Below are 24,163 nucleotides of genomic sequence, written 5' to 3'. Positions count from 1 at the left end.
AGTGGGAACATTAGTGGGATGAACCCATGAAAATGTTTCCAAATCTTCTGTGACAAACAGCTTATTGTGCTGTTGACTCTTGTTTTGAGCTTCCGGTACTCACAGGTTCTGACAATCGGGCACCTGATTGTCAGAACCTGTGAGCATGGGCCCTGCTACAGTGGTCAGTTGGTGTCTGCTCCAAGAATCGGCATACCTCGTGAGCCCGAGTACCATCTCCAAACTGAAGGCCAAGTTCCATGTAACGGGGGACGTCAGAGACAGACCGCGAAGTGGGCGTCCCAAGACGACCGGTTCCTCACCCTGTCGGCCCTTCGGAACCGTCGGCCGTCTTCTACAAGTGTGCAGGACGACGGCTCTCGGCCCAGACCATCTCCGGGCTCATGGGGCCGCCGGCCTGCCGTGACCGTAAAGTTCAACTGCAGAATAAGCTGTTTGTCACAGAAGATTTGGAGACATTTTCATGGACTCATCCCACTAATGTTCCTACAAACGAGGCTCCGTTTAAAAGAACAGACTAACGGTTAAACTTTAGTCATTACTTTATGTTTATAAGTCAGTAGAGTATGTATTGTAACGAACATTAAGTATTGTATTATTGGATCAGTGGGGGGGGGGGGGGGGGCCCTGAGCAACACCGTTATTACCCACAATCCCTAGAGAGAGACACTGATGCATGATGGGAAACTAAAGGGTACTTATGGCCCCAAACTAAATGTCAGAGCTCCTGCTGTCTGAGCTTTAAAAAGGTTCAGAGCTAACGAGGCTAACAGAGCTAACGAGGCTAACAAGGGTCGTTGATGGCATCATTGATATTTTAAGTGTTCTGCTGCCTCCTGCTGGCTGAGGCCGCAGAACACACACAGACAGACAGACACACACACACAGACGCACACACTCAGAGACACACACACATGCACACACCACTTTATTTAATCAGCTTTACACACAAACAGACTCGACAGTGTCTGTGAAAAGTGAGAGGAAAACTCACAAAGACCTTTCAGTGTGTGTGTGTGTGTGTGTGTGTGTGTTGGACTGTGTTCACTTCCTGTCAGAGAAAGGGGGGGACAGATTAAAAACAGACGTTGGCTCTCTCTCTCTCGCTCTCTGTCTCTCTCTCTCGCTCTCTGTCTTTCTCTCTCTCTCTCTGTCTTTCTCTCTCTCTCTCTCTCTGTCTCTCTGTCTTTCTCTCTCTCTCTCTGTCTCTCTCTCTCTCTCTCTGTCTTTCTCTCTCTCTCTCTCTGTCTTTCTCTCTCTCTCTCTGTCTCTGTCTCTCGCTCTCTTTCTCTCTCTCTCTCTCTCTCTCTCTCTCTCTGTGTCTCTCTCTCCCTCTCTCTCTCTCTCTGTCTCTCTCTCTCTCTCTCTCTCTCTCTCTCTCTCTGTGAGTCAGTCTGTTGGTTTCCATTCGTCTTTCGTCTGGAATGAACTCTGACTGAAGAAGAAGAAGAACAAGGAGAACAAGAAGAAGGAGGAGAGGAATGAAAGAACAGGAGTAAAGGAAAGGAGAGAGAGAGAGAGGAGGCAAAAGAAGAAGGAGGAGAAAAAGAAGAAGACGAAGAGCAGCAGCATCAGAAGGTTTGAACATAGTCCTCATTTCTTTTCTTGTTTTTCAGTTTTTAACTTGGTCTCTGATTCTGCTGAGTTGACTTGTTTTTGTTTGTACTCATCAAATACTGCAGTAAAAATATCAGGACGACTGTGTACAAGTATTAGTATAGAAGTAAGTCAGTTAATCCTATTCTTCTTAATATTAATATTATTATCATTATTATTACTATTACTATTATTGTTGTTATAATTATTATTTTTAATAGTATTAACATTGTTGTTATAATGATCATTTTTATTATTATTATTGTTAATATTATTATATTATTACAATCATTATTATTATATTAATAATAAGTATTATCATTGTTATTATTTTCATTATTACTATTGTTATTATTATCATTATTATTAAAATTACTATTATTATTATTATTTTTCTTATTATTGTTATTATTATTATTATTATTATTTGTATTATTATTCTCATCATTATTCACATTAGATGCCCAGATATAAGGATTAGGTAATTTAACTTTCTTCACAGCTTTTATTGTGAAACACCAACAGGAAGTGACTTTTATTGATTTTAGTTCAACAACAAATGATCAAAATGACTAAAGACAAAAATATTATTCTGAAAATATCAAAGTGATGGAAATTAAAATGAACACAAGTTTAAAATGTTCCTGTCTCTAAAGGTCAGAGGACAGAGGACAGCTGTCAATCAAAAAACTACCTTCAACATGGAGAAGTGACGGACTGGTGAGACACCTGAAGACCAGTGATCATATATACACCTTAAACATCTGGTGATGTGTAGTTCATGTGAAACATCTGGTGATGTGTAGTTCATATGAAACATCTGGTGATGTGTAGTTCATGTGAAACATCTGGTGATGGGTAGTTCATGTGAAACATCTGGTGGTGTGTAGTTCAGGTGAAACACATGGTGATATGTAGTTCAGGTGAAACATATGGTGATGTGTAGTTCATATGAAACATCTGGTTATGTGTAGTTCAGGTGAAACATCTGGTGGTGTGTAGTTCATATGAAACATCTGGTGATGTGTAGTTCAGGTGAAACACCTGGTGATGTGTAGTTCAGGTGAAACATATGGTGATGTGTAGTTCATATGAAACATCTGGTGATGTGTAGTTCATGTGAAACACCTGGTGATGTGTAGTTCAGGTGAAACACCTGGTGATGTGTAGTTCAGGTGAAACACATGGTGATGTGTAGTTCAGGTGAAACACCTGGTGATGTGTAGTTCATATGAAACATCTGGTGATGTGTAGTTCAGGTGAAACACCTGGTGATGTGTAGTTCAGGTGAAACATCTGGTGATGTGTAGTTCATATTAAACATCTGGTGATGTGTAGTTCAGGTGAAACACCTGGTGATGTGTAGTTCAGGTGAAACATCTGGTGATGTGTAGTTCAGGTGAAACACCTGGTGATGTGTAGTTCATGTGAAACACCTGGTGAAGTGTAGTGCAGGTGAAACATCTGGTGATGTGGAGTTCAGGTGAAACACCTGGTGATGTGTAGTTCATGTGAAACACCTGGTGAAGTGTAGTTCAGGTGAAACACATGGTGATGTGTAGTTCAGGTGAAACATCTGGTGATGTGGAGTTCAGGTGAAACACCTGGTGATGTGTAGTTCAGGTGAAACACCTGGTGATGTGTAGTTCAGGTGAAACACCTGGTAATGTGCAGTTCATATGAAACACCTGGTGATGTGTAGTTCATATGAAACATCTGGTGATGTGTAGTTCAGGTGAAACACCTGGTGATGTGTAGTTCATGTGAAACACCTGGTGAAGTGTAGTTCAGGTGAAACATCTGGTGATGTGGAGTTCAGGTGAAACACCTGGTGATGTGTAGTTCATGTGAAACACCTGGTGAAGTGTAGTTCAGGTGAAACACATGGTGATGTGTAGTTCAGGTGAAACATCTGGTGATGTGGAGTTCAGGTGAAACACCTGGTGATGTGTAGTTCAGGTGAAACACCTGGTGATGTGCAGTTCATATGAAACACCTGGTGATGTGTAGTTCATATGAAACATCTGGTGATGTGTAGTTCAGGTGAAACACCTGGTGATGTGTAGTTCAGGTGAAACATCTGGTGGTGTGTAGTTCAGGTGAAACACATGGTGATGTGTAGTTCATATGAAACACCTGGTGATGTGTAGTTCAGGTGAAACATCTGGTGGTGTGTAGTTCAGGTGAAACACATGGTGATGTGTAGTTCATATGAAACACCTGGTGATGTGTAGTTCAGGTGAAACATCTGGTGGTGTGTAGTTCAGGTGAAACATCTGGTGATGTGTAGTTTATATGAAACATCTGGTGATGTGTAGTTCATATGAAACATATGGTGATGTGTAGTTCAGGTGAAACATCTGGTGGTGTGTAGTTCAGGTGAAACATATGGTGATGTGTAGTTCAGGTGAAACATCTGGTGATGTGGAGTTCAGGTGAAACACCTGGTGATGTGTAGTTCATGTGAAACACCTGGTGAAGTGTAGTTCAGGTGAAACACATGGTGATGTGTAGTTCAGGTGAAACATCTGGTGATGTGGAGTTCAGGTGAAACACCTGGTGATGTGTAGTTCAGGTGAAACACCTGGTGATGTGTAGTTCAGGTGAAACACCTGGTGATGTGCAGTTCATATGAAACACCTGGTGATGTGTAGTTCATATGAAACATCTGGTGATGTGTAGTTCAGGTGAAACACCTGGTGATGTGTAGTTCAGGTGAAACATCTGGTGATGTGTAGTTCAGGTGAAACATATGCTGGTGTGTAGTTCAGGTGAAACACCTGGTGATGTGTGGTTCAGGTGAAACATCTGGTGATGTGTAGTTCATATTAAACATCTGGTGATGTGTAGTTCATGTGAAACACCTGGTGATGTGTAGTTCAGGTGAAACACCTGGTGATGTGTAGTTCAGGTGAAACACATGGTGATGTGTAGTTCAGGTGAAACACCTGGTGATGTGTAGTTCATATGAAACATCTGGTGATGTGTAGTTCAGGTGAAACACCTGGTGATGTGTAGTTCAGGTGAAACACCTGGTGATGTGTAGTTCATGTGAAACACCTGGTGAAGTGTAGTTCAGGTGAAACATCTGGTGATGTGGAGTTCAGGTGAAACACCTGGTGATGTGTAGTTCAGGTGAAACACCTGGTGATGTGTAGTTCAGGTGAAACACCTGGTGATGTGCAGTTCATATGAAACACCTGGTGATGTGTAGTTCATATGAAACATCTGGTGATGTGTAGTTCAGGTGAAACACCTGGTGATGTGTAGTTCAGGTGAAACATCTGGTGATGTGTAGTTCAGGTGAAACATATGCTGGTGTGTAGTTCAGGTGAAACACCTGGTGATGTGTAGTTCATATGAAACACCTGGTGATGTGTAGTTCAGGTGAAACATCTGGTGGTGTGTAGTTCAGGTGAAACACATGGTGATGTGTAGTTCATATGAAACACATGGTGATGTGTAGTTCAGGTGAAACATCTGGTGATGTGTAGTTCAGGTGAAACATCTGGTGATGTGTAGTTCATGTGAAACATCTGGTGATGTGTAGTTCATATGAAACATCTGGTGATGTGTAGTTCAGGTGAAACACCTGGTGATGTGTAGTTCAGGTGAAACATATGGTGATGTGTAGTTCAGGTGAAACACCTGGTGATGTGTAGTTCATATGAAACATCTGGTGATGTGTAGTTCAGGTGAAACACCTGGTGATGTGTAGTTCAGGTGAAACATATGGTGATGTGTAGTTCATGTGAAACATCTGGTTATGTGTAGTTCAGGTGAAACATCTGGTGGTGTGTAGTTCAGGTGAAACACCTGGTGATGTGTAGTTCAGGTGAAACATCTGGTGATGTGTAGTTCATATTAAACATCTGGTGATGTGTAGTTCATGTGAAACACCTGGTGATGTGTAGTTCAGGTGAAACACCTGGTGATGTGTAGTTCAGGTGAAACACATGGTGATGTGTAGTTCAGGTGAAACACCTGGTGATGTGTAGTTCATATGAAACACCTGGTGATGTGTAGTTCAGGTGAAACACATGGTGATGTGTAGTTCAGGTGAAACACCTGGTGATGTGTAGTTCAGGTGAAACACCTGGTGATGTGTAGATCAGGTGAAACATCTGGTGATGTGTAGTTCAGGTGAAACATCTGGTGATGTGTAGTTCAGGTGAAACACCTGGTGATGTGTAGTTCATGTGAAACACCTGGTGAAGTGTAGTTCAGGTGAAACATCTGGTGATGTGGAGTTCAGGTGAAACACCTGGTGATGTGTAGTTCATGTGAAACACCTGGTGAAGTGTAGTTCAGGTGAAACACATGGTGATGTGTAGTTCAGGTGAAACATCTGGTGATGTGGAGTTCAGGTGAAACACCTGGTGATGTGTAGTTCAGGTGAAACACCTGGTGATGTGCAGTTCATGTGAAACACCTGGTGATGTGTAGTTCATATGAAACATCTGGTGATGTGTAGTTCAGGTGAAACATCTGGTGGTGTGTAGTTCAGGTGAAACATATGCTGGTGTGTAGTTCAGGTGAAACACCTGGTGATGTGTAGTTCATATGAAACACCTGGTGATGTGTAGTTCAGGTGAAACATCTGGTGGTGTGTAGTTCAGGTGAAACACATGGTGATGTGTAGTTCATATGAAACACCTGGTGATGTGTAGTTCAGGTGAAACATCTGGTGGTGTGTAGTTCAGGTGAAACATCTGGTGATGTGTAGTTCATATGAAACATCTGGTGATGTGTAGTTCATATGAAACATATGGTGATGTGTAGTTCAGGTGAAACATCTGGTGGTGTGTAGTTCAGGTGAAACATATGGTGATGTGTAGTTCAGGTGAAACATCTGGTGATGTGTAGTTCAGGTGAAACATCTGGTGATGTGTAGTTCAGGTGAAACACCTGGTGATGTGTAGTTCAGGTGAAACATCTGGTGATGTGTAGTTCATGTGAAACATCTGGTGGTGTGTAGTTCAGGTGAAACACATGGTGATATGTAGTTCAGGTGAAACACCTGGTGATGTGTAGTTCAGGTGAAACACATGGTGATGTGTAGTTCAGGTGAAACATCTGTTGATGTGTCGTTCATGTGAAACACCTGGTGATGTGTCGTTCAGGTGAAACACCTGGTGATGTGTAGTTCAGGTGAAACATCTGGTGATGTGGAGTTCATGTGAAACATATGGTGATGTGTAGTTCAGGTGAAACATCTGGTGGTGTGTAGTTCAGGTGAAACATCTGGTGGTGTGTAGTTCAGGTGAAACACCTGGTGATGTGTAGTTCATATGAAACACCTGGTGATGTGTAGTTCATATGAAACATATGGTGATGTGTAGTTCAGGTGAAACATCTGATGATGTGTAGTTCAGGTGAAACATCTGGTGATGTGTAATTCAGGTGAAACATCTGGTGGTGTGTAGTTCATATTACATTACATTATATTACAGTCATTTAGCAGACGCTTTTATCCAAAGCGACTTACAATAAGTGCATCAATATTGGTAATCAAAATAACTACTAGTCACCAGAAGTCATAAGTACATTTCCTTTAAACAAGCATCTAAGAGCATGAAGCAGAGCATAACTCAGAGCCAAAGTACAGAAACAAGACAAACAGTTAGTGCTATAAGTAATACGAATACAATAAGTGCAACAAGCTAGTATGAATACAATAAGTGCTAAGTGGAAGGATCAGGGTAGCACTTCCTGAAGAGGTGGGTTTTCAGCCTGATGAAAGATGGGCAGCGACTCCGCTGTCTTGACGTCAGTGGGAAGTTCATTCCACCACTGAGGAACCAGGACAGAAAACAGCCGTGACCGGGTCGATCGGCCGCCAGGACCTCTGAGCGACGGGGCAACCAATCGCCCCGAGGCAGCAGAGAGAAGTGGGCGGGCGGGGGTGTAAGGCTTGACCATGGCCTGGAGATAGGAAGGAGCTGTTCCTTTCACTGCCCTGTATTCTAGCACTAGAGTCTTAAACTGGATGCGAGCTCTTACAGGGAGCCAGTGTAGAGAACGGAGAAAGGAAGTTGTGTGGGAGAACTTGGGGCGATTGAACACCAGACGAGCTGCGGCTTTCTGGACAAGCTCCAGAGGTCTGATGGCCAACGCGGGGCTCCGGTGAGTAGAGAGTGTCAGTAGTCCAGGCGGGAGATGACAAGAGCCTGGATGAGAACCTGCGCCGTCTCGTCAGTCAGGAAGGGACGAATCCTCCTGATGTTGTAGAGCAGGAATCTGCAGGAGCGTGTAATGGATGAAATGTTTGCCGAGAATGACAGTTGGTCATCAGGGTCACACCCAGGTTCCTCGCAGTCCGAGTTGGTGTCACCACGGTATCATCAATGGTGATGGACAGGTCCCGGTGCGGGCAACCCTTCCCCGGGAGGAACAGTAGCTCAGTTTTGTCTAGGTTGAGCTTGAGGTGGTGTGTCGTCTCCACTTCGAGATGTCAGCCAAACACGCAGCGATGCGCGTCTCCACTTGGGTGTCACCGGGGGGAAATGACAAGACCAGCTGGTCTTGTCATTCTTGTCATATGAAACACCTGGTGATGTGTAGTTCAGGTGAAACATCTGGTGGTGTGTAGGTTTAGGGTTTTGTTTTTACTCAGATCATCATTGTTATGCAGTTTCTTCTTACCTGCATGTTACCTGTTCACCCTACCTGTCTGCAGGACCTCTGCCTTTTGGAATCTTGATCTCTTTAATCTTTTGAAAAGAAATCACAGAATTCCTCCTGCTGCCTCTCATGAGACATGTGAAGTGAGATCTCTGTGACTACATCCCAACATTGTCTACCAGTGACATCATCCGTGACATCACTGAGGTCCTGCAGGACTACACTCGGGGCAGATTTAACTGAACTAAAAACCACTGTGGCTGTGATTGGCTGAAAACTGCTGGAACGTCTCCCACCTCTTCTACCCACAGGAAATACTTCTCTGTTTATTTTCTTCTTCGGTGGTCGACTTACATTCCTCACACACACACACACACACACACACACACACACACACACACACACACATACACACACACACACACACACACACACACACACACACACACACATACACACACACACACACACACACACACACACACACACACACAGGTCTGTTAGAACCATCAGACTCTAAAACGAGAAACGTCTGTTTCTGTTTCTGTGACGTTAAACCGACTGCAGACAGATTTCAGAATAAAAGACCTTCAGTGAATCTGAAACTTTCCATAGTTGTTGCTTTAATAACAGTCACATATAAACTGACTTGAAATTAAAGCATTACCCATAATTCTCTGCCTTGTAAACAGACCTCATCTGTCATCACTTCATCAGAAGTTATTTAAATAAAGATTTTAATCCTTACTGACTTTGCCCCTCCCACTGTCTTGAAGGCTGTCCTGGCCAGAGAGGGTCGTCAGCTTGATGAAGCTCAGCTTGGTCTGCGGACCATAAAAGCTGGTCCACATGCTCGTTGTCTCTCCTCTTCTACCGCTGACATCCACCCTGCTTTACCTTCTGAGGCTGTGACACACAGCGTAATGATCTCAGTCCAAACGTCAAAGTCTAGTCAAAAAAAAGGTTGATATCCAAAATGTTTTTGTTTAATGAAATATTCTGCTTCAATCCACAATTATTAGTGCTTAGACTTTCAGAAACATTTTCACTACAGTCAAAAAACACGTGTTAAAGGGGCGGTTTAACAGCAATCTAACAGCACCATAAACTACATTTATATAAGATCAGATGAAACTTTTATTTTGAAATCTCACCTGTGTTGTTGGTCAGGATCAGCAGACATGAAGCCTCCCAGAGGACCAACAGGACATCTCAACCTGCTGCACTTCCTGTTGGGTGGGTAACATGTTACCTTTACAGGTGGACTGATGTGGGGGCCTGTCTGTCTGTCTGACCGCCTGTCTGACTGTCTGTCTGCAGGTGTGTTCCTGATTGATCATGAAGGGGGCGTTGGCCTGGAGCTGCAGCCGTCAACCAATCGAGTTCTGCTCAACTCAACCTCCAACTTCACTGTGGTCAGTAAACACCTGTCTGTCTCTACAGGTGTGTTTGGGGTGGAGTAAGGTACCTGTCTGTCTCTACAGGTGTGTTTAGTGTGGAGTCAGGTACCTGTCTGTCTCTGCAGGTGTGTTCGGAGTGGAGTCAGGTACCTGTCTGTCTCTACAGGTGTGTTTAGTGTGGAGTCAGGTACCTGTCTGTCTCTGCAGGTGTGTTCAGAGTGGAGTCAGGTACCTGTCTGTCTCTGCATGTGTGTTTAGGTTGGAGTAGGTTACCTGTCTGTCTCTACAGGTGTGTTTAGGGTGGAGTAAGGTACCTGTCTGTCTCTACAGGTGTGTTTGGGGTGGAGTAAGGTACATGTCTGTCTCCACAGGTGTGTTCTGGGTGGAGTCATGTGACGTGGCGGCTACCTCACGACTCTCAGGTGGACGGGGTTGTTGTTGAGAATCAGGGGTCCAGCAGCGTCCTGCAGCTCTTTAACGCCACCTGGAGGAATTCTGGGCGATACACCTGTGAGGAGGAATTGTCCTATCAGAGCAGAGTATTGGACATATTCATACCCGGTCAAGGTGAATATGATATTTATAACATTTATAACAGAGGGGTCATAGTCATCCTACCTGTGTACCTCCTGACTATACCTGTGTACCTCTTGACTATACCTGTGTACCTCTTGAGCCGACCTGTGTATCTCCTGATCATACCTGTGTACCTCCTGACTCTACCTGTGTACCTCCTGATCCGACCTGTGTACCTCCTGATCCGACCTGTGTACCTCCTGATCCGACCTGTGTACCTCCTGATCCGACCTGTGTACCTCCTGATCCAACCTGTGTACCTCCTGATCATACATGTGTACCTCCTGACTCTACCTGTGTACCTCCTGATCCGACCTGTGTATCTCCTGATCCAACCTGTGTATCTCTTGATCCTACCTGTGTACCTCCTGACTATACCTGTGTACCTCCCGACTCTACCTGTGTACCTCCCGATTCTACCTGTGTATCTCCTGATGTATATCTCCTGATCCTACCTGTGTACCTCCCGACTCTATCTGTGTACCTCCCGATCCTACCCGTGTATCTCCCGATCCTACTTGTGTATCTCCCGATCCTACCTGTGTATCTCCCGATCCTACCTGTGTACCTCCCGATCCTACCTGTGCACCTCCTGACTCTACCTGCTCCCCCCTCAGGTCCGGAGGAATGGTTCGTTCCACTGGGTCCAGGTGTGGTGATGAAGGAGGCGGAGGAAGATACTATCCCCTGTGTGGTGTCCGACCCGCAACTCAACGTCTCGCTGTACGAGCGTCCCGGCAGGGCGGCAGTTACAGTGACGACGTACGAGCCGGGGCGCGGCTTCACGGGACGTCTGAACGACTCGTCGTACGTCTGCTCGGCCGCCCGCGGAGACGAAGAGCGCGAGTCTCAGGTGTACTACGTGTTCAGCATCGTAGGTGAGCTCATTGGATTAAGATTAATAGAGATTATATTATTATAGATTATATTGTTATAGATTATATTATTCAGTGTGGCTTTGTTGCACAAACCTGTGCAAAAGCACACTGACCTCATTCTCCATTTTCCGCCTAAAAGTTTGGCGCGCTTCTCCTCACACAGCGTTGCCAACACCTGCGCAAAAAATACATCAAAACGTGCGGCCTGATCGGGAATGGTGAGCTATGACTTTCCTCAGAGATTCGCCCAGCGGTTTCCTCGAAAAACGCAAAAAACGGTGCAAAATTGCTCCATTCAGTTGAATAGGGTTTCGGCGTGAAGAGAGCAAAAGAACACTTAGCTTTGGGCCCATATTGACCAGCCATACTTTAACGTAGAAAAATTATTCCAAGTTTAAAACATAGACAAAACGCTGGACTTTATTGAGCCAAATGGGCATTTTGATAGCTATCACACTTTTCATGAAGTCACAGATTAAGTTTCAGGAAAAATTTGGGTCCGTTTCAGATTTTATAGTGGGTGTGTATTGCACGGAATGTTCAGCGCCAGAGTCTTAACTCTCTCATGGTACCCATATGTTGTTGATTGGACTCATGGTTTTCTTTTGGTTTTCAATTCAAGAGTATTAATCTAAAATGCAGAAAAGAGAGAAGCAATATCTCAATTGAACCTCAACGATACTACTGGTAATATTGGCGTGTGTATATGTATATATGTGTATATGTATGTATGTGTATATTGCAACGTCTTCGGGCAGTAGCAGCCACACTGTTAACATTTCTTGCGAAATGTTCTAGTTATATATTAAGATTAATATAGATTATATTATTATAGTCTCTCTATGTTTCTCTCACCACCTGTCTGTCTCTCTGTTTCTCTCACCACCTGTCTGTCTCTCTGTTTCTCTCACCACCTGTCTGTCTCTCTTCGTTTATCTCACCACCTGTCTTGTCTCTTTATGTTTATCTCACCACCTGTCTGTCTCTTTATGTTTCTCTCACCACCTGTCTGTCTCTTTATGTTTCTCTCACCACCTATCGGTCTCTCTGTTTCTCTCACTACATGTCTCTCTCCACCCGTCTGTCTCTCTATGTTTCTCTCACCATATATCTCTCTCCACCTGTCTGTCTCTCTCACTATGTCTCTCTTCACCTGTCTGTCTCTCAGTTCCTAAGGTGATGGAGGTGGACCTGTCTGTGTCCAGCAGTGTGTTGAAACAGGGGGAGGTTCTGACTGTAAACTGCACTGTCAAAGACACAGAGATAGTCTTCTTCTCCTGGGACTTCCCCCGCAGACAGGTGCCTGTCTCTCTCTCCACCTGCCTGTCTGTCTGAACTATATTGTGTTTATTCTCTGTGTAAAGTTTCCTATGTGTTGTTGGTTCAGGAAATCGAACCTCTGACGGACTTTCTGCCCAATCGGATCCGCTCCTTTGTTAATATTTCCACGGCAACGGTGGAAGATTCCGGTAGGTCAAACGATCCATCTCCATGGTAATGTGGTTGTTTAGTTTGTTGGTAACCACAGCGAAGGAGGTATGTGTGTGTGTGTGTGTGTGTGTGTGTGTGTGTGTGTGTGTGTGTGTGTGTGTGTGCGTATGTGTGTGTGTGTTTCCGTGTGTGTGTGTTTCCTGTGTTTCCTGTAGGTGTTTATGTGTGTGTGGTAAAGGAACCGATGCAGGATCGAACTGTGAAGAAAAACATCACAGTAACAGTACTGGGTGAGTACACACACACACACACACACACACACACACACACACACACAGACACACACATACACACACACACACACACACACACATACACAGACACATTACATTACATTACATTACATTACAGTCATTTAGCAGACGCTTTTATCCAAAGCGACTTACAATAAGTACATCAACATTGGTAATCAAAAGAACTACTAGTCACCAGAAGTCATAAGTACATTTCCTTTTCCAAACAATCATCTAAGAGCATGAAGCAGAGCATAACTCAGAGCCAAAGTACAGGGCAGAAACAAGAAAAACAGTTAGTGCTATAAGTAATACGAATACAATAAGTGCAACAAGCTAATATGAAAACAATAAGTGCTAAGTGGAAGGCTCAGGGTAGCACTTCCTGAAGAGGTGGGTTTTCAGCCTGCGCCGAAAGATGGGCAGCGACTCCGCTGTCCTGACGTCAGTGGGAAGTTCATTCCACCACTGGGGGGCCAGGACAGAAAACAGCCGTGACCGGGTCGATCAGCCGCCAGGACCTCTGAGCGACGGGGCAACCAATCGCCCCGAGGCAGCAGAGCGAAGTGGTCGGGCGGGGGTGTAAGGCTTGACCATGGCCTGGAGATAGGAAGGAGCTGTTCCTTTCACTGCCCTGTAGGCTAGCACCAGAGTCTTAAACTGGATGCGAGCTCTTACAGGTAGCCAGTGTAGAGAACGGAGAAAAGAAGTTGTGTGGGAGAACTTGGGGCGATTGAACACCAGGCGAGCTGCGGCTTTCTGGACAAGCGCCAGAGGTCTTATGGCCAACGCCGGGGCTCCGGCGAGTAGAGAGTTGCAGTAGTCCAGGCGGGAGATGACAAGAGCCTGGATGAGAACCTGCGCCGTCTCGTCAGTCAGGAAGGGACGAATCCTCCTGATGTTGTAGAGCAGGAATCTGCAGGAGCGTGTAACGGATGAAATGTTTGCCGAGAATGACAGTTGGTCATCCAGGGTCACACCCAGGTTCCTCGCAGTCCGAGCTGGCGTCACCACGGTATCATCAATGGTGATGGACAGGTCCCGGTGCGGGCAACCCTTCCCCGGGAGGAACAGTAGCTCAGTTTTGTCTAGGTTGAGCTTGAGGTGGTGTGTCGTCATCCACTTCGAGATGTCAGCCAAACACGCAGCGATGCGCGTCTCCACTTGGGTGTCACCGGGGGGAATTGACAAGACCAGCTGGGTGTCATCGGCATAACAATGGTAGGAGAAGTCATGCGAGCGAATAACAGAACCCAGAGATGTTGTGGAGAGCGAGAAGAGAAGGGGGCCCAGAACTGACCCTTGCGGAACCCCGTAGTCAGCATGCGTGGTTCCGACATGGCCCCCCTCCAGGTCACCTGGTAGGATCGACCCGTCAGGTAGGATGCAAACAGGGAGAGTGCAGAACCTGAGACGCCCATCCCCTCGAGGGATGAGAGGAGGATTTGATGGTTCGCAGTGTCAAACGCCGCAGACAAGTCCAGGAGAATCAGGACAGAGGAGAGAGAGTTAGCTCTCGCGGCGTGAGACACACACACACACACACACACACACACACACACACACACACACACACACACACACACACACACACACACACACACACACACAGACAGACAGGTAAACACACAGACAGGTGACCCGTGTCTCTCTTTCTCTGCAGATCGAGGGTACGTCTACCTGTGGCCTTCAGGTGAGACCAACGTGTCGTCTTTCTTACACCAATCGGTGGAGTTCAGTGTGGAGGTCGACGCCCACCCCCCCCCCACCATCCTCTGGACAAAAGACAACAACACCATCGCCACGGAAACCACCTCCGTCACCACCACACACCTAACGGGAAGCAGGTAGAGCAATAATAATAAGAGATAGTCCTATACTCCTGGTTGATTTGTTGCTCGTTGGTTGGTTGATTTGTTGATTTGTTGTTGGTTGGTTGGTTGATATGTTGTTCGTTGGTTGGTTGGTTGGTTGGTTGTTGGTTACATTACATTACATTACATTACAGTCATTTAGCAGAGGCGTTTATCCAAAGCGACTTACAATTCAGTATCTAGTGGTTGGTATCTGGTTGGTTGGTTGATTGATTGATTGATTGATTGATTGATGTGCAGGTACGTGAGCAGACTGACGCTGGTTCGAGTTCAGGTGGATCAGACAGGAAGTTACACAGCAACTGTTTCCAACGAGGATGACGTTGAGGAAGTCTTCTTCCACCTGAAGGTCAAAGGTCAGACAGAGAGAGAGAGAGAGACAGAATGATTGACAGACAGTGTTTGTGTGTGTGTGTGTGTGTGTGTGTGTGTGTGTGTGTGTTTGTTTACGTGTGTGTGTGTGTGTGTGTGTATTTACGTGTGTGTGTGTGTGTGTGTGTTTACGTGTGTGTGTGTGTGTGTGTGTGTGTGTGTGTGTGTGTGTGTGTGTGCGTGTGTGTTTACGTGTGTGTGTGTGTGTGTGTGTGTGTGTGTGTGTGTGTGTGTGTGTGTGTGTGTTTACGTGTGTGTGTGTGTATTTACGTGTGTGTGTGTGTGTGTGTGTGTGTGTGTGTGTGTTTATGTATGTGCAGCGCTCCCCAGGATCACGTCTCTGTTGGAAGCCGGCAGTAAGTCCATCCTGTGCGTCAGTGAGGGAGCTCCGCCGCCATCTGTCACCTGGTACACCTGTCACAGCTCACACAGGTAAACACACACACACATGCGTGCACACACACACACACACACACACACACACACACACACACACACACACACACACACACATCAGGGTAACAGTACATGTGTGGCCATAGTAACCCTGTTTGTCCCCTACAGGTGCAGTAATCTGACGGGCGGCTGGAGGAGCCTATCAGCAGCCTCGGAGGGCGTGGCTCTGCAGGAGAACGTCACGGAGCAGAGAGGCGTCACCCAGGTAACCAGTGACATCATCACTGTGATGTCATCGCGATGTGAAGATGATTGACAGCCATGTGTCGTGTCTCACCTGTGCAGGTACGCAGTGTGCTGACTCTGCAGAGTCACACCTCCGTGTCAGCTGTTCGCTGTGAAGCCAAAAACTCAGCAGGACGACGAGCCAGAGACCTGCGAATACAGTCCAGCTGTAAGTACTAATACTGTAGTACTGCTGTAGTACTACTGTAGTACTACTGTAGTACTACTGTAGTACACTCTAATACGTTGGCAACTAAAAAATTCCAAGCTTCCTAATGCACCTGAATGCACCTGAGCGGGGAACCGAAGCAGTGAAACTTTAAATGTTACCGTCTCTGAGACAGTATTTTATAAAGAACTACGATATTTTATATCCTCACATGTCTTGTAGGACTTCTCTTCAGCCACCAGATGGTGACAGAGAGTTTGTAGACGGTTGTCTATAGCATGGAGCTCTTTGGTTGTTTATGAATATTGATTGAGTTTATTACTATTTTACATTGTTTGTAACATAGTTAGTGTTTTCAAGTAAAACTCTTTTAAACAGTAAATACGAGTATTTCCTAATAAATAGTATCATAAATGTTAGTGTATTTTCATCGTCGTAATAAAGAGAAGTAGAAGACATAAAATGCATCATCATCATAGATGTTGGTTATAATTCTGATATTGATATAAATTATAAGTTAGTTAGGATAAAAATCTCTCTCTCTCTCTCTCTCTGTCTCTCTCTCTCTCTCTACTTGTCTCTCTCTCTCCCTGTCTCTCTCCCTACTTGTCTCTCTCTCTACCTGTCTCTCTCTCCCTACTTGTCTCTCTCTCTACCTGTCTACCTGTCTCTCTCTCTCTCTCTCTACTTGTCTCTCTCTCTCTCTTTCTTTCTACCTGTCTCCAGCTCTCCTGTCTCAGGTTGCAGTCTTGGCAGCAGTTCTGGTTCTGGTCATCATCGCTGTCGTCTTCCTCATCATCCTCATCCTCCTCTGGAGAAAAGTCAGTATTATAGTGTAGTACTATTATACTGCTGTTTAAGTGGTACAGTAGTACTATTATACTGCTGTTTAAGTGGTATAGTAGTACTATTATACTGCTGTTTAAGTGGTACAGTAGTACTATTATACTGCTGTTTCAGTGGTACAGTAGTAGTACTATTATACTTCTGTTTAAGTGGTACAGTAGTACTATTATACTGCTGTTTAAGTGGTACAGTAGTACTATTATACTGCTGTTTCAGTGGTACAGTAGTAGTACTATTATACTTCTGTTTAAGTGGTACAGTAGTACTATTATACTGCTGTTTAAGTGGTACAGTAGTACTATTATACTGCTGTTTCAGTGGTACAGTAGTACTATTATACTGCTGTTTAAGTGGTACAGTAGTAGTACTATTATACTGCCGTTTCAGTGGTACAGTAGTACTATTATACTGCTGTTTAAGTGGTACAGTAGTACTATTATACTGCCGTTTAAGTAGTACAGTAGTACTATTATACTGCTGTTTCAGTGGTACAGTAGAACTATTATACTGCAGTTTCAGTGGTACAGTAGTACTATTATACTGCTGTTTCAGTGGTACAGTAGAACTATTATACTGCTGTTTCAGTGGTACAGTAGTACTATTATACTGCTGTTTCAGTGGTACAGTAGAACTATTATACTGCTGTTTCAGTGGTACAGTAGTACAATTATACTGCTGTTTCAATGGTACAGTAGAACTATTATACTGCTGTTTCAGTCGTACAGTAGTAGTAGTAGTTCAATAGTACTAGTTCCGTAGTAGTAGTAGTTCAGTAGTATTAGTAGTAGTAGCACTTTACTAGTACTTTATTGTGTTTGTTAGAAACCTCGTTATGAAGTCCGGTGGAAGCTGATTGAGTCGGTGAGTCCTGACGGACAGCTGTACTCATACCTAAACCCCGCCCACCTGCCCTATGACTCCAGCTGGGAAGTACCTCGAGACAAAGTAGTACTAGGTAATACTCTGAGAACACGCAGTACTACTTCATTCTAAAGCTAATCCTACCTTAATCCTAAACTAAGTTTACTCTTTATTCAGAGATTTTAATATGTACCTGGTTTTCTCTCTCTGTCTCTCTGTCGCTCTGTCTGTCTGTCTGTCTGTCTGTCTGTCTGTCTGTCTGTCTCCAGGCCAGGTGTTGGGTTCAGGTGCGTTTGGTCGTGTTGTGATGGCGTCCGTCTCCGGTCTGCTTTCCTCTCATTCTACAACTAAAGTTGCCGTGAAGATGGTGAAACGTAGGTACCTGTCTGTCTCTCTGCCTGTCTCTCTGCCTGACTCTCTGTCTGTGGTGAACCAATGTGATCTCTGATATTTTAAAATCAATCAATGAAACAGTATTGATCTCTGATTGTTTGTGATCAGCCGGCAGCGGAGCAGCTCAGTCTCTGATGTCGGAGTTGAAGGTTTTCGTTCATCTTGGTCCTCACCTGAACGTGGTCAACCTGCTGGGAGCGTGCACGAGAGGAGGTGTTAATCCTGACTTAATCCTGATTTAATCCTGATTTATTCCTGATTTAATCCTGATTTAATCCTGATTTAATCCTGATCTAACTCTAAATTTATTTTAAACTAATCCCAGATTTACGCTGAATTAGTCCTTAATGAACTTTGATTTAATCTCACAGTTTGTTTGTTTAACAAACATCAACTGTCTGTCTGCCTGTGTGTGTCTGTCTGTCTGTCTGTCTGTCTGTCTGTCCAGGTCCGGTCTATCTGATCACTGAGTTCTGTCGCCATGGAGACCTGGTGAACTACCTGCATAGGAACAAACACACCTTCTTACAGAGAGACACACACAGCAAGAGGTCTGTCTCTCTACCTGTCTGTCTCTCTGAGTATCTGTGTACTGATGGTGTCTCTCTCTCTCTCTACCTGTCTCTCTCTCTACCTGTCTGTGTATTGATGGTGTATCTCTTTCTCTACCTGTCTCTCTCTCTCTCTACCTGTCTCTCTCTCTCTACCTGTCTGTGTATTGACCTGTCTCTCTCTCTCTACCTGTCTCTCTCTCTGCCTGTCGGTGTATTGACCTGCCTCTCTCTCTACCTGTCTGTGTATTGACCTGTCTCTCTCTCCACCTGTCTGTGTACTGATGGTGTCTCTCTCTCTCTACCTGTCTCTCTCTGTACCTGTCTGTATATTGACAGTGTCTCTCTCTCTCTACCTGTCTCTCTCTACCTGTCTGTGTGTTGACAGTGTATCTCTCTCTCTACCTGTTTCTCTCTCTCTCTCTCTCTCTACCTGTCTCTCTCTACCTGTCTGTGTATTGATGGTCTCTCTCTCTACCTCTCTGTGTATTGACCTGCCTCTCTTTCTCTACCTGTCTCTCTCTTTCTACCTGTCTGTATACTGATGGTGTCTCTCTCTCTCTACCTGTCTCTCTCTCTACCTGTCTGTGTATTGATGGTGTATCTCTCTCTCTCTACCTGTCTCTCTCTCTCTCTACCTGTCTCTCTCTCTCTACCTGTCTGTGTATTGACTTGTCTCTCTCTCTCTCTCTCTCTCTACCTGTCTCTCTCTCTGCCTGTCTGTGTATTGACCTGCCTCTCTCTCTCTACCTGTCTGTGTATTGACGGTGTCTCTCTCTACCTGTCTCTCTCTACCTGTCTGTGTATTGACCTGTCTCTCTCTCTACCTGTCTCTCTCTCTACCTGTCTCTCTCTCTACCTGTCTGTGTACTGATGGTGTCTCTCTCTCTCTCTACCTGTCTCTCTCTGTACCTGTCTGTGTATTGACAGTGTCTCTCTCTCTCTACCTGTCTCTCTCTCTACCTGTCTCTCTCTCTACCTGTCTGTGTACTGATGGTGTCTCTCTCTCTCTCTACCTGTCTCTCTCTGTACCTGTCTGTGTATTGACGGTGTCTCTCTCTCTCTACCTGTCTCTCTCTACCTGTCTGTGTATTGATGGTCTCTCTCTCTACCTCTCTGTGTATTGACCTGCCTCTCTTTCTCTACCTGTCTCTCTCTTTCTACCTGTCTGTATACTGATGGTGTCTCTCTCTCTCTACCTGTCTCTCTCTCTACCTGTCTGTGTATTGATGGTGTATCTCTCTCTCTACCTGTCTCTCTCTCTCTCTACCTGTCTCTCTCTCTCTCTACCTGTCTCTCTCTCTCTACCTGTCTGTGTATTGACTTGTCTCTCTCTCTCTCTCTACCTGTCTCTCTCTCTGCCTGTCTGTGTATTGACCTGCCTCTCTCTCTCTACCTGTCTGTGTATTGACGGTGTCTCTCTCTACCTGTCTCTCTCTACCTGTCTGTGTATTGACCTGTCTCTCTCTCTACCTGTCTCTCTCTCTACCTGTCTCTCTCTCTACCTGTCTGTGTACTGATGGTGTCTCTCTCTCTCTCTACCTGTCTCTCTCTGTACCTGTCTGTGTATTGACAGTGTCTCTCTCTCTCTACCTGTCTCTCTCTCTACCTGTCTCTCTCTCTACCTGTCTGTGTACTGATGGTGTCTCTCTCTCTCTCTACCTGTCTCTCTCTGTACCTGTCTGTGTATTGACGGTGTCTCTCTCTCTCTACCTGTCTCTCTCTACCTGTCTGTGTATTGACGGTGTCTCTCTCTCTCTACCTGTCTCTTTCTCTCTACCTGTCTGTGTATTGACGGTGTATCTCTCTCTCTACCTGTCTCTCTCTCTCTCTCTACCTGTCTGTGTATTGACCTGTCTCTCTCTCTCTACCTGTCTCTCTCTACCTGTCTGTGTATTGATCTGTCTCTCTCTCTCTACCTGTCTCTCTCTCTACCTGTCTGTGTATTGATGGCCTCTCTCTCTCTACCTGTCTCTCTCTCTACCTGTCTGTGTCCCTGCAGTGACAGTGATGGAGGTTACATGGACATGAATAAAGAAGAGAACGTTCAGTACGTCGCCATGAAGGAGCTCAGCTACGCTGACATCGAACCTGCGGTGTACGAGACGCCGTACACACCGGCAGGTAATACTTGTAGAACATTGTGTACAAGTACTGCATCTCTCCATACCTTGATCAACTAGAAGGTGCTGTCTGTCTGTCTGTCTGTCTGTGAAGTAACCTGTCGTTCTCTCTCAGACCAGCAGGAGGCGCCATCTGTCCTCCTCAGTGACTCTCCTCTCCTGACTCTCAATGACCTCCTCAGTTTCTCCTACCAGGTCTCCCAGGCCATGGACTTCCTCTCCTCCAGAAGAGTACGATAAATAATCAATGCCTCACTGATCAATACATCAATACATAATGATCAATACATCACTCATCAATACATAATGATTGTTTTGTTGTATGTGTTCACATGCGGTTTTTAATTGTTCACATGTAGTTTTACGTGTTCACATGTGATTTTACGTGATCACATGTGATTTGTTGTATGTCTTCACATATGGTTTTTACGTGTTTACATCTCCCACAGTGTGTCCACAGAGACCTGGCTGCGAGGAACGTCCTGGTCAGTGAGGGGAAGCTGGTGAAGATCTGTGACTTTGGTTTGGCCAGAGATCTGATGAAGGACCAGGACTACATCGCAAGAGGAAACGTCAGTTCCACTGATCAATAAACTTCATGCTTAAATGCTTATTGTTAAAATTGTTTTTAAGATGGACATGAAACACCGTGAGCCTGTCCTTTGATAAATGTCTTTATTTTCAGAGCTTCCTGCCCGTGAAATGGATGTCTCCAGAGAGTATTTTCCAGAACATTTACAGCTCTCAGAGTGATGTCTGGTCTTATGGAATCTTACTGTGGGAGATATTCTCTCTTGGTAAACCAGTTTAAACCAGTATATATCAACACACACCAGTCTAAACCAGTATACACCAACACACACACACACACACACACACACACACACACACACACGTTTAAACCAGTATACATCATCACACACCAGTCTAAACCAGTATGCTGTGTGTTCAAGGTGCTAGTCCGTACCCTGACCTCCCTCTGAACCAGGACTTCTACTCTTCTCTGCAGAGAGGCTACAGGATGAGTGGACCTGAACTGGCTCCTCTCAACATGTAGGACACAAACTAACGCTGATACGTTCACGTTTATTTCTTACATCTTGAATGTTGAAGCTCTGCTCTGTTCCTCCTGAAGTTGACCAAAGTGAATCTCTGAGAATCCAAAGTGGGTTAAATTGTCTCTGTTTTCTGTCTTCAGGTACGATCTGATGAAACAGTGTTGGGACGAGAAACCTGAGTCCAGACCTTCTTTCTCCTCATTGGTCGTCTCCGTGGGCAACATGTTGACTGACGACTACAAAAAGGTACCAAACTACTTTAACATCCTTTATTATATAGTTTATGATAGTACATGTGTCAGTTTGTAACTCATAAAATAACATCCCTTACAAGAAGTCTGACCTTCTACTGTTAAACACAAACAGTTTATTACAAAGACTCTTCATCACTGTTCAGTGTTTCCTGTTTAATACAAAGACTCTTCATCACTGTTCAGTGTTTCCTGTTTAATACAAAGACTCTTCATCACTGTTCAGTGTTTCCTGTTTAATACAAAGACTCTTTGTAGAGAACGTGTGACTCTGATGTTCTATGTTTTGTTTCTGGAGTTTTCTTTAGAAAGGTTCCTTCAAACACAGTTGGGTCACTTATTGTTGTTGTTTCTCGTCAGCGTTACCTCCAGCTGACCGAGGACTTCCTGAATGGTGACAGTCCGGCTGTTGTACGATCCAGACGGAGTCCTTCTGGACAGAATGACGGACAGATGGACACAAGCGGTCAGAATCTCATGGATCACTTTATGGATTTGTTTCTGATCAGTGAAGCTAAACTCACCACACACCCCACCCCCCCACCCCCCTTACTTCCGTGTTATTTACAGGAAGCCCCGCCCCTCAAGTTAACGTTGAACTGTTTGAGGCGGAGCCAGAGGAGGCAGGCTCCTCCCACGGTACTTACATCATCCCCAACACCGACATCACCATAGAAACCAGCGAAGGTGCTGCGCTGGACGCAGTCAGGTACAAACAATAACTATATATAAATGTATATTATATAATGTTGATCAAGTATTGTGCAATTGTTGTTCAAATGTGCATTTCATGATGACAGCCCTCAGCTGTCAGAGTCACAGGAAGTGACATCATCAGAGGACAGACAGGAAGTCGAGGAACCTCCCGATTTGCCAGGGAGAGGAGAGGAAGAGGAGAGCTGCCTGTGAACGGATCAGCTGCCTTACAGACTTGATGGAGGGCTTAAATAACCTATGGTAGTCCTCCTGGCAGGCAGAACATAGGGCCGCACTAACCAACCAATCCTTTTAGTCATTACAACATGACATCATTGACAGACAGTGCCGAGGTTCTGCTGAGCAAGACAGGTAACTTTGGGATATTTTACCCACAGTGCAGACTGTAAGGCTGCCAAATGAAAAGAGCTTTGAAACTTGTTTTTTAATCATTTTTGAAACGCCTCCACAAACTTAAAAACTATTTCTATATTAAGTAAACTGCAGCAGGTCCTGAATCAGATTTATAACTTCATAATATTCAGCTGCATTGTCTTTATTTACTTTGTAGTATTCAGAGTTGGCTGTGTTATAATCTTTTTTATGTTTATTCAAACTGCTTTTAGACAAACTGATCTGATTCATGTTGAACTTTATTAAATACATTTAAAAATAAAATCCATGACTTTGTCAGTTTGTTAAATATCCTATGAATCAAACTTAGTTTAAAGGTTTTATAATTATTTTCAATGATCATTTATGTTTATTATGTGACTTTAGTCCTGATGAAGCTGATTTATAAAAATTACACTTTTAATGACTGAAACATAAAGAAACTTTACCTTTAAATTGTTTATCATGAAACGTGACGTTAAAAACATAAAAAGACATTTTGTCTTATTAAAGATCAACTTATTACAGAACCCTTTAATGTTTATCGATGGAGAACCGATATTGATATCTGTTATTACCATTAATCCACCATTTGATCCCAGTGTTCAGAATAACTTTTGTAACAACTGAAAATCTGCTTGTGCAACTTTTCTTACTTCCTGTTGGAACAAAGAAGTTCACAAAAGTGCTGAATGTTAAAAAATGAATCGTGAAACTTCCTCATTTTCTCTGAAAGTTCAAACACATCAAGTTTGTTTCTCTCAAGTATTTAATGAACATCGAATGAAACAAAGTACATTTACTCAACTACTACACTTAAGTACTAATACCTCAGAGATAAATATTGTACATTTTACTGTACTACACCTCAGAAGAAGATATTGTACTGTACTACATCGCAGAAGTACTTGTTTACTTTTATAAACTGTATACTTTTACAAACTACATCGGTAACACTTTATAATAACTACACACTATGAAGCATTAGTTAAGTATGAGTAAACATTTAATTCATCATTTATAAAGCATTGTTCCTACATTAACACTCATTAGTATGCAATTCAGAACAGTTATTGTTACAGCCATTCATTCATGTA

General features: G+C 44.2%; 1 protein-coding gene across 3 annotated transcripts; it reads left to right on the top strand.

The window, feature by feature from the left end:
- Window positions 1-1,098: 1,098 nt before the first annotated feature.
- On the top strand, window positions 1,099-23,343 carry LOC137871490 (platelet-derived growth factor receptor beta-like). Of its 3 annotated transcripts, none has more exons than XM_068709315.1 (28): window positions 1,099-1,578; window positions 8,997-9,183; window positions 9,391-9,456; window positions 9,541-9,635; window positions 9,992-10,187; window positions 10,814-11,074; window positions 12,243-12,373; window positions 12,462-12,543; window positions 12,721-12,795; window positions 14,462-14,645; window positions 14,913-15,028; window positions 15,365-15,476; window positions 15,609-15,705; window positions 15,786-15,894; window positions 16,621-16,715; window positions 17,563-17,695; window positions 17,871-17,975; window positions 18,103-18,207; window positions 18,443-18,545; window positions 20,548-20,669; window positions 20,784-20,899; window positions 21,118-21,240; window positions 21,354-21,465; window positions 21,622-21,721; window positions 21,867-21,972; window positions 22,338-22,443; window positions 22,548-22,686; window positions 22,778-23,343. In XM_068709315.1, exons 2-28 carry the CDS (start codon window positions 9,144-9,146, stop codon window positions 22,884-22,886), a joined length of 3,138 nt encoding a protein of 1,045 aa, XP_068565416.1. In that variant the 5' UTR covers window positions 1,099-1,578; window positions 8,997-9,143; the 3' UTR covers window positions 22,887-23,343. The 3 variants fall into 3 exon arrangements, with proteins under 3 accessions (XP_068565416.1, XP_068565417.1, XP_068565418.1); XM_068709316.1 differs by lacking the exon at window positions 8,997-9,183 and adding an exon at window positions 2,253-2,316; XM_068709317.1 differs by lacking the exon at window positions 8,997-9,183 and having other exon boundaries at window positions 1,100-1,578.
- The last annotated feature ends 820 nt before the right edge of the window (window positions 23,344-24,163 follow it).

This window comes from Cebidichthys violaceus, unplaced genomic scaffold (genome assembly GCF_023349555.1).
Source record: "Cebidichthys violaceus isolate CVI_PGR_0920_01 unplaced genomic scaffold, fCebVio1.0.p SCAF_142, whole genome shotgun sequence".
Lineage (NCBI taxonomy): Eukaryota > Metazoa > Chordata > Actinopteri > Perciformes > Stichaeidae > Cebidichthys > Cebidichthys violaceus.
This window is presented reverse-complemented; position numbering and strand designations above follow the sequence as displayed.

Excerpts from the sequence above, each read along its gene's own strand:
- LOC137871490 (XM_068709315.1), top strand. The coding sequence starts at position 9,144 with ATGATCTCAGTCCAAACGTCAAAGTCTAGTCAAAAAAAAG. Across the intron at positions 9,184-9,390 it reads AAAGTCTAGTCAAAAAAAAG|GATCAGCAGACATGAAGCCT; the intron begins GTTGATATCCAA and ends GTTGTTGGTCAG. Across the intron at positions 21,722-21,866 it reads GAACTGGCTCCTCTCAACAT|GTACGATCTGATGAAACAGT; the intron begins GTAGGACACAAA and ends TTCTGTCTTCAG.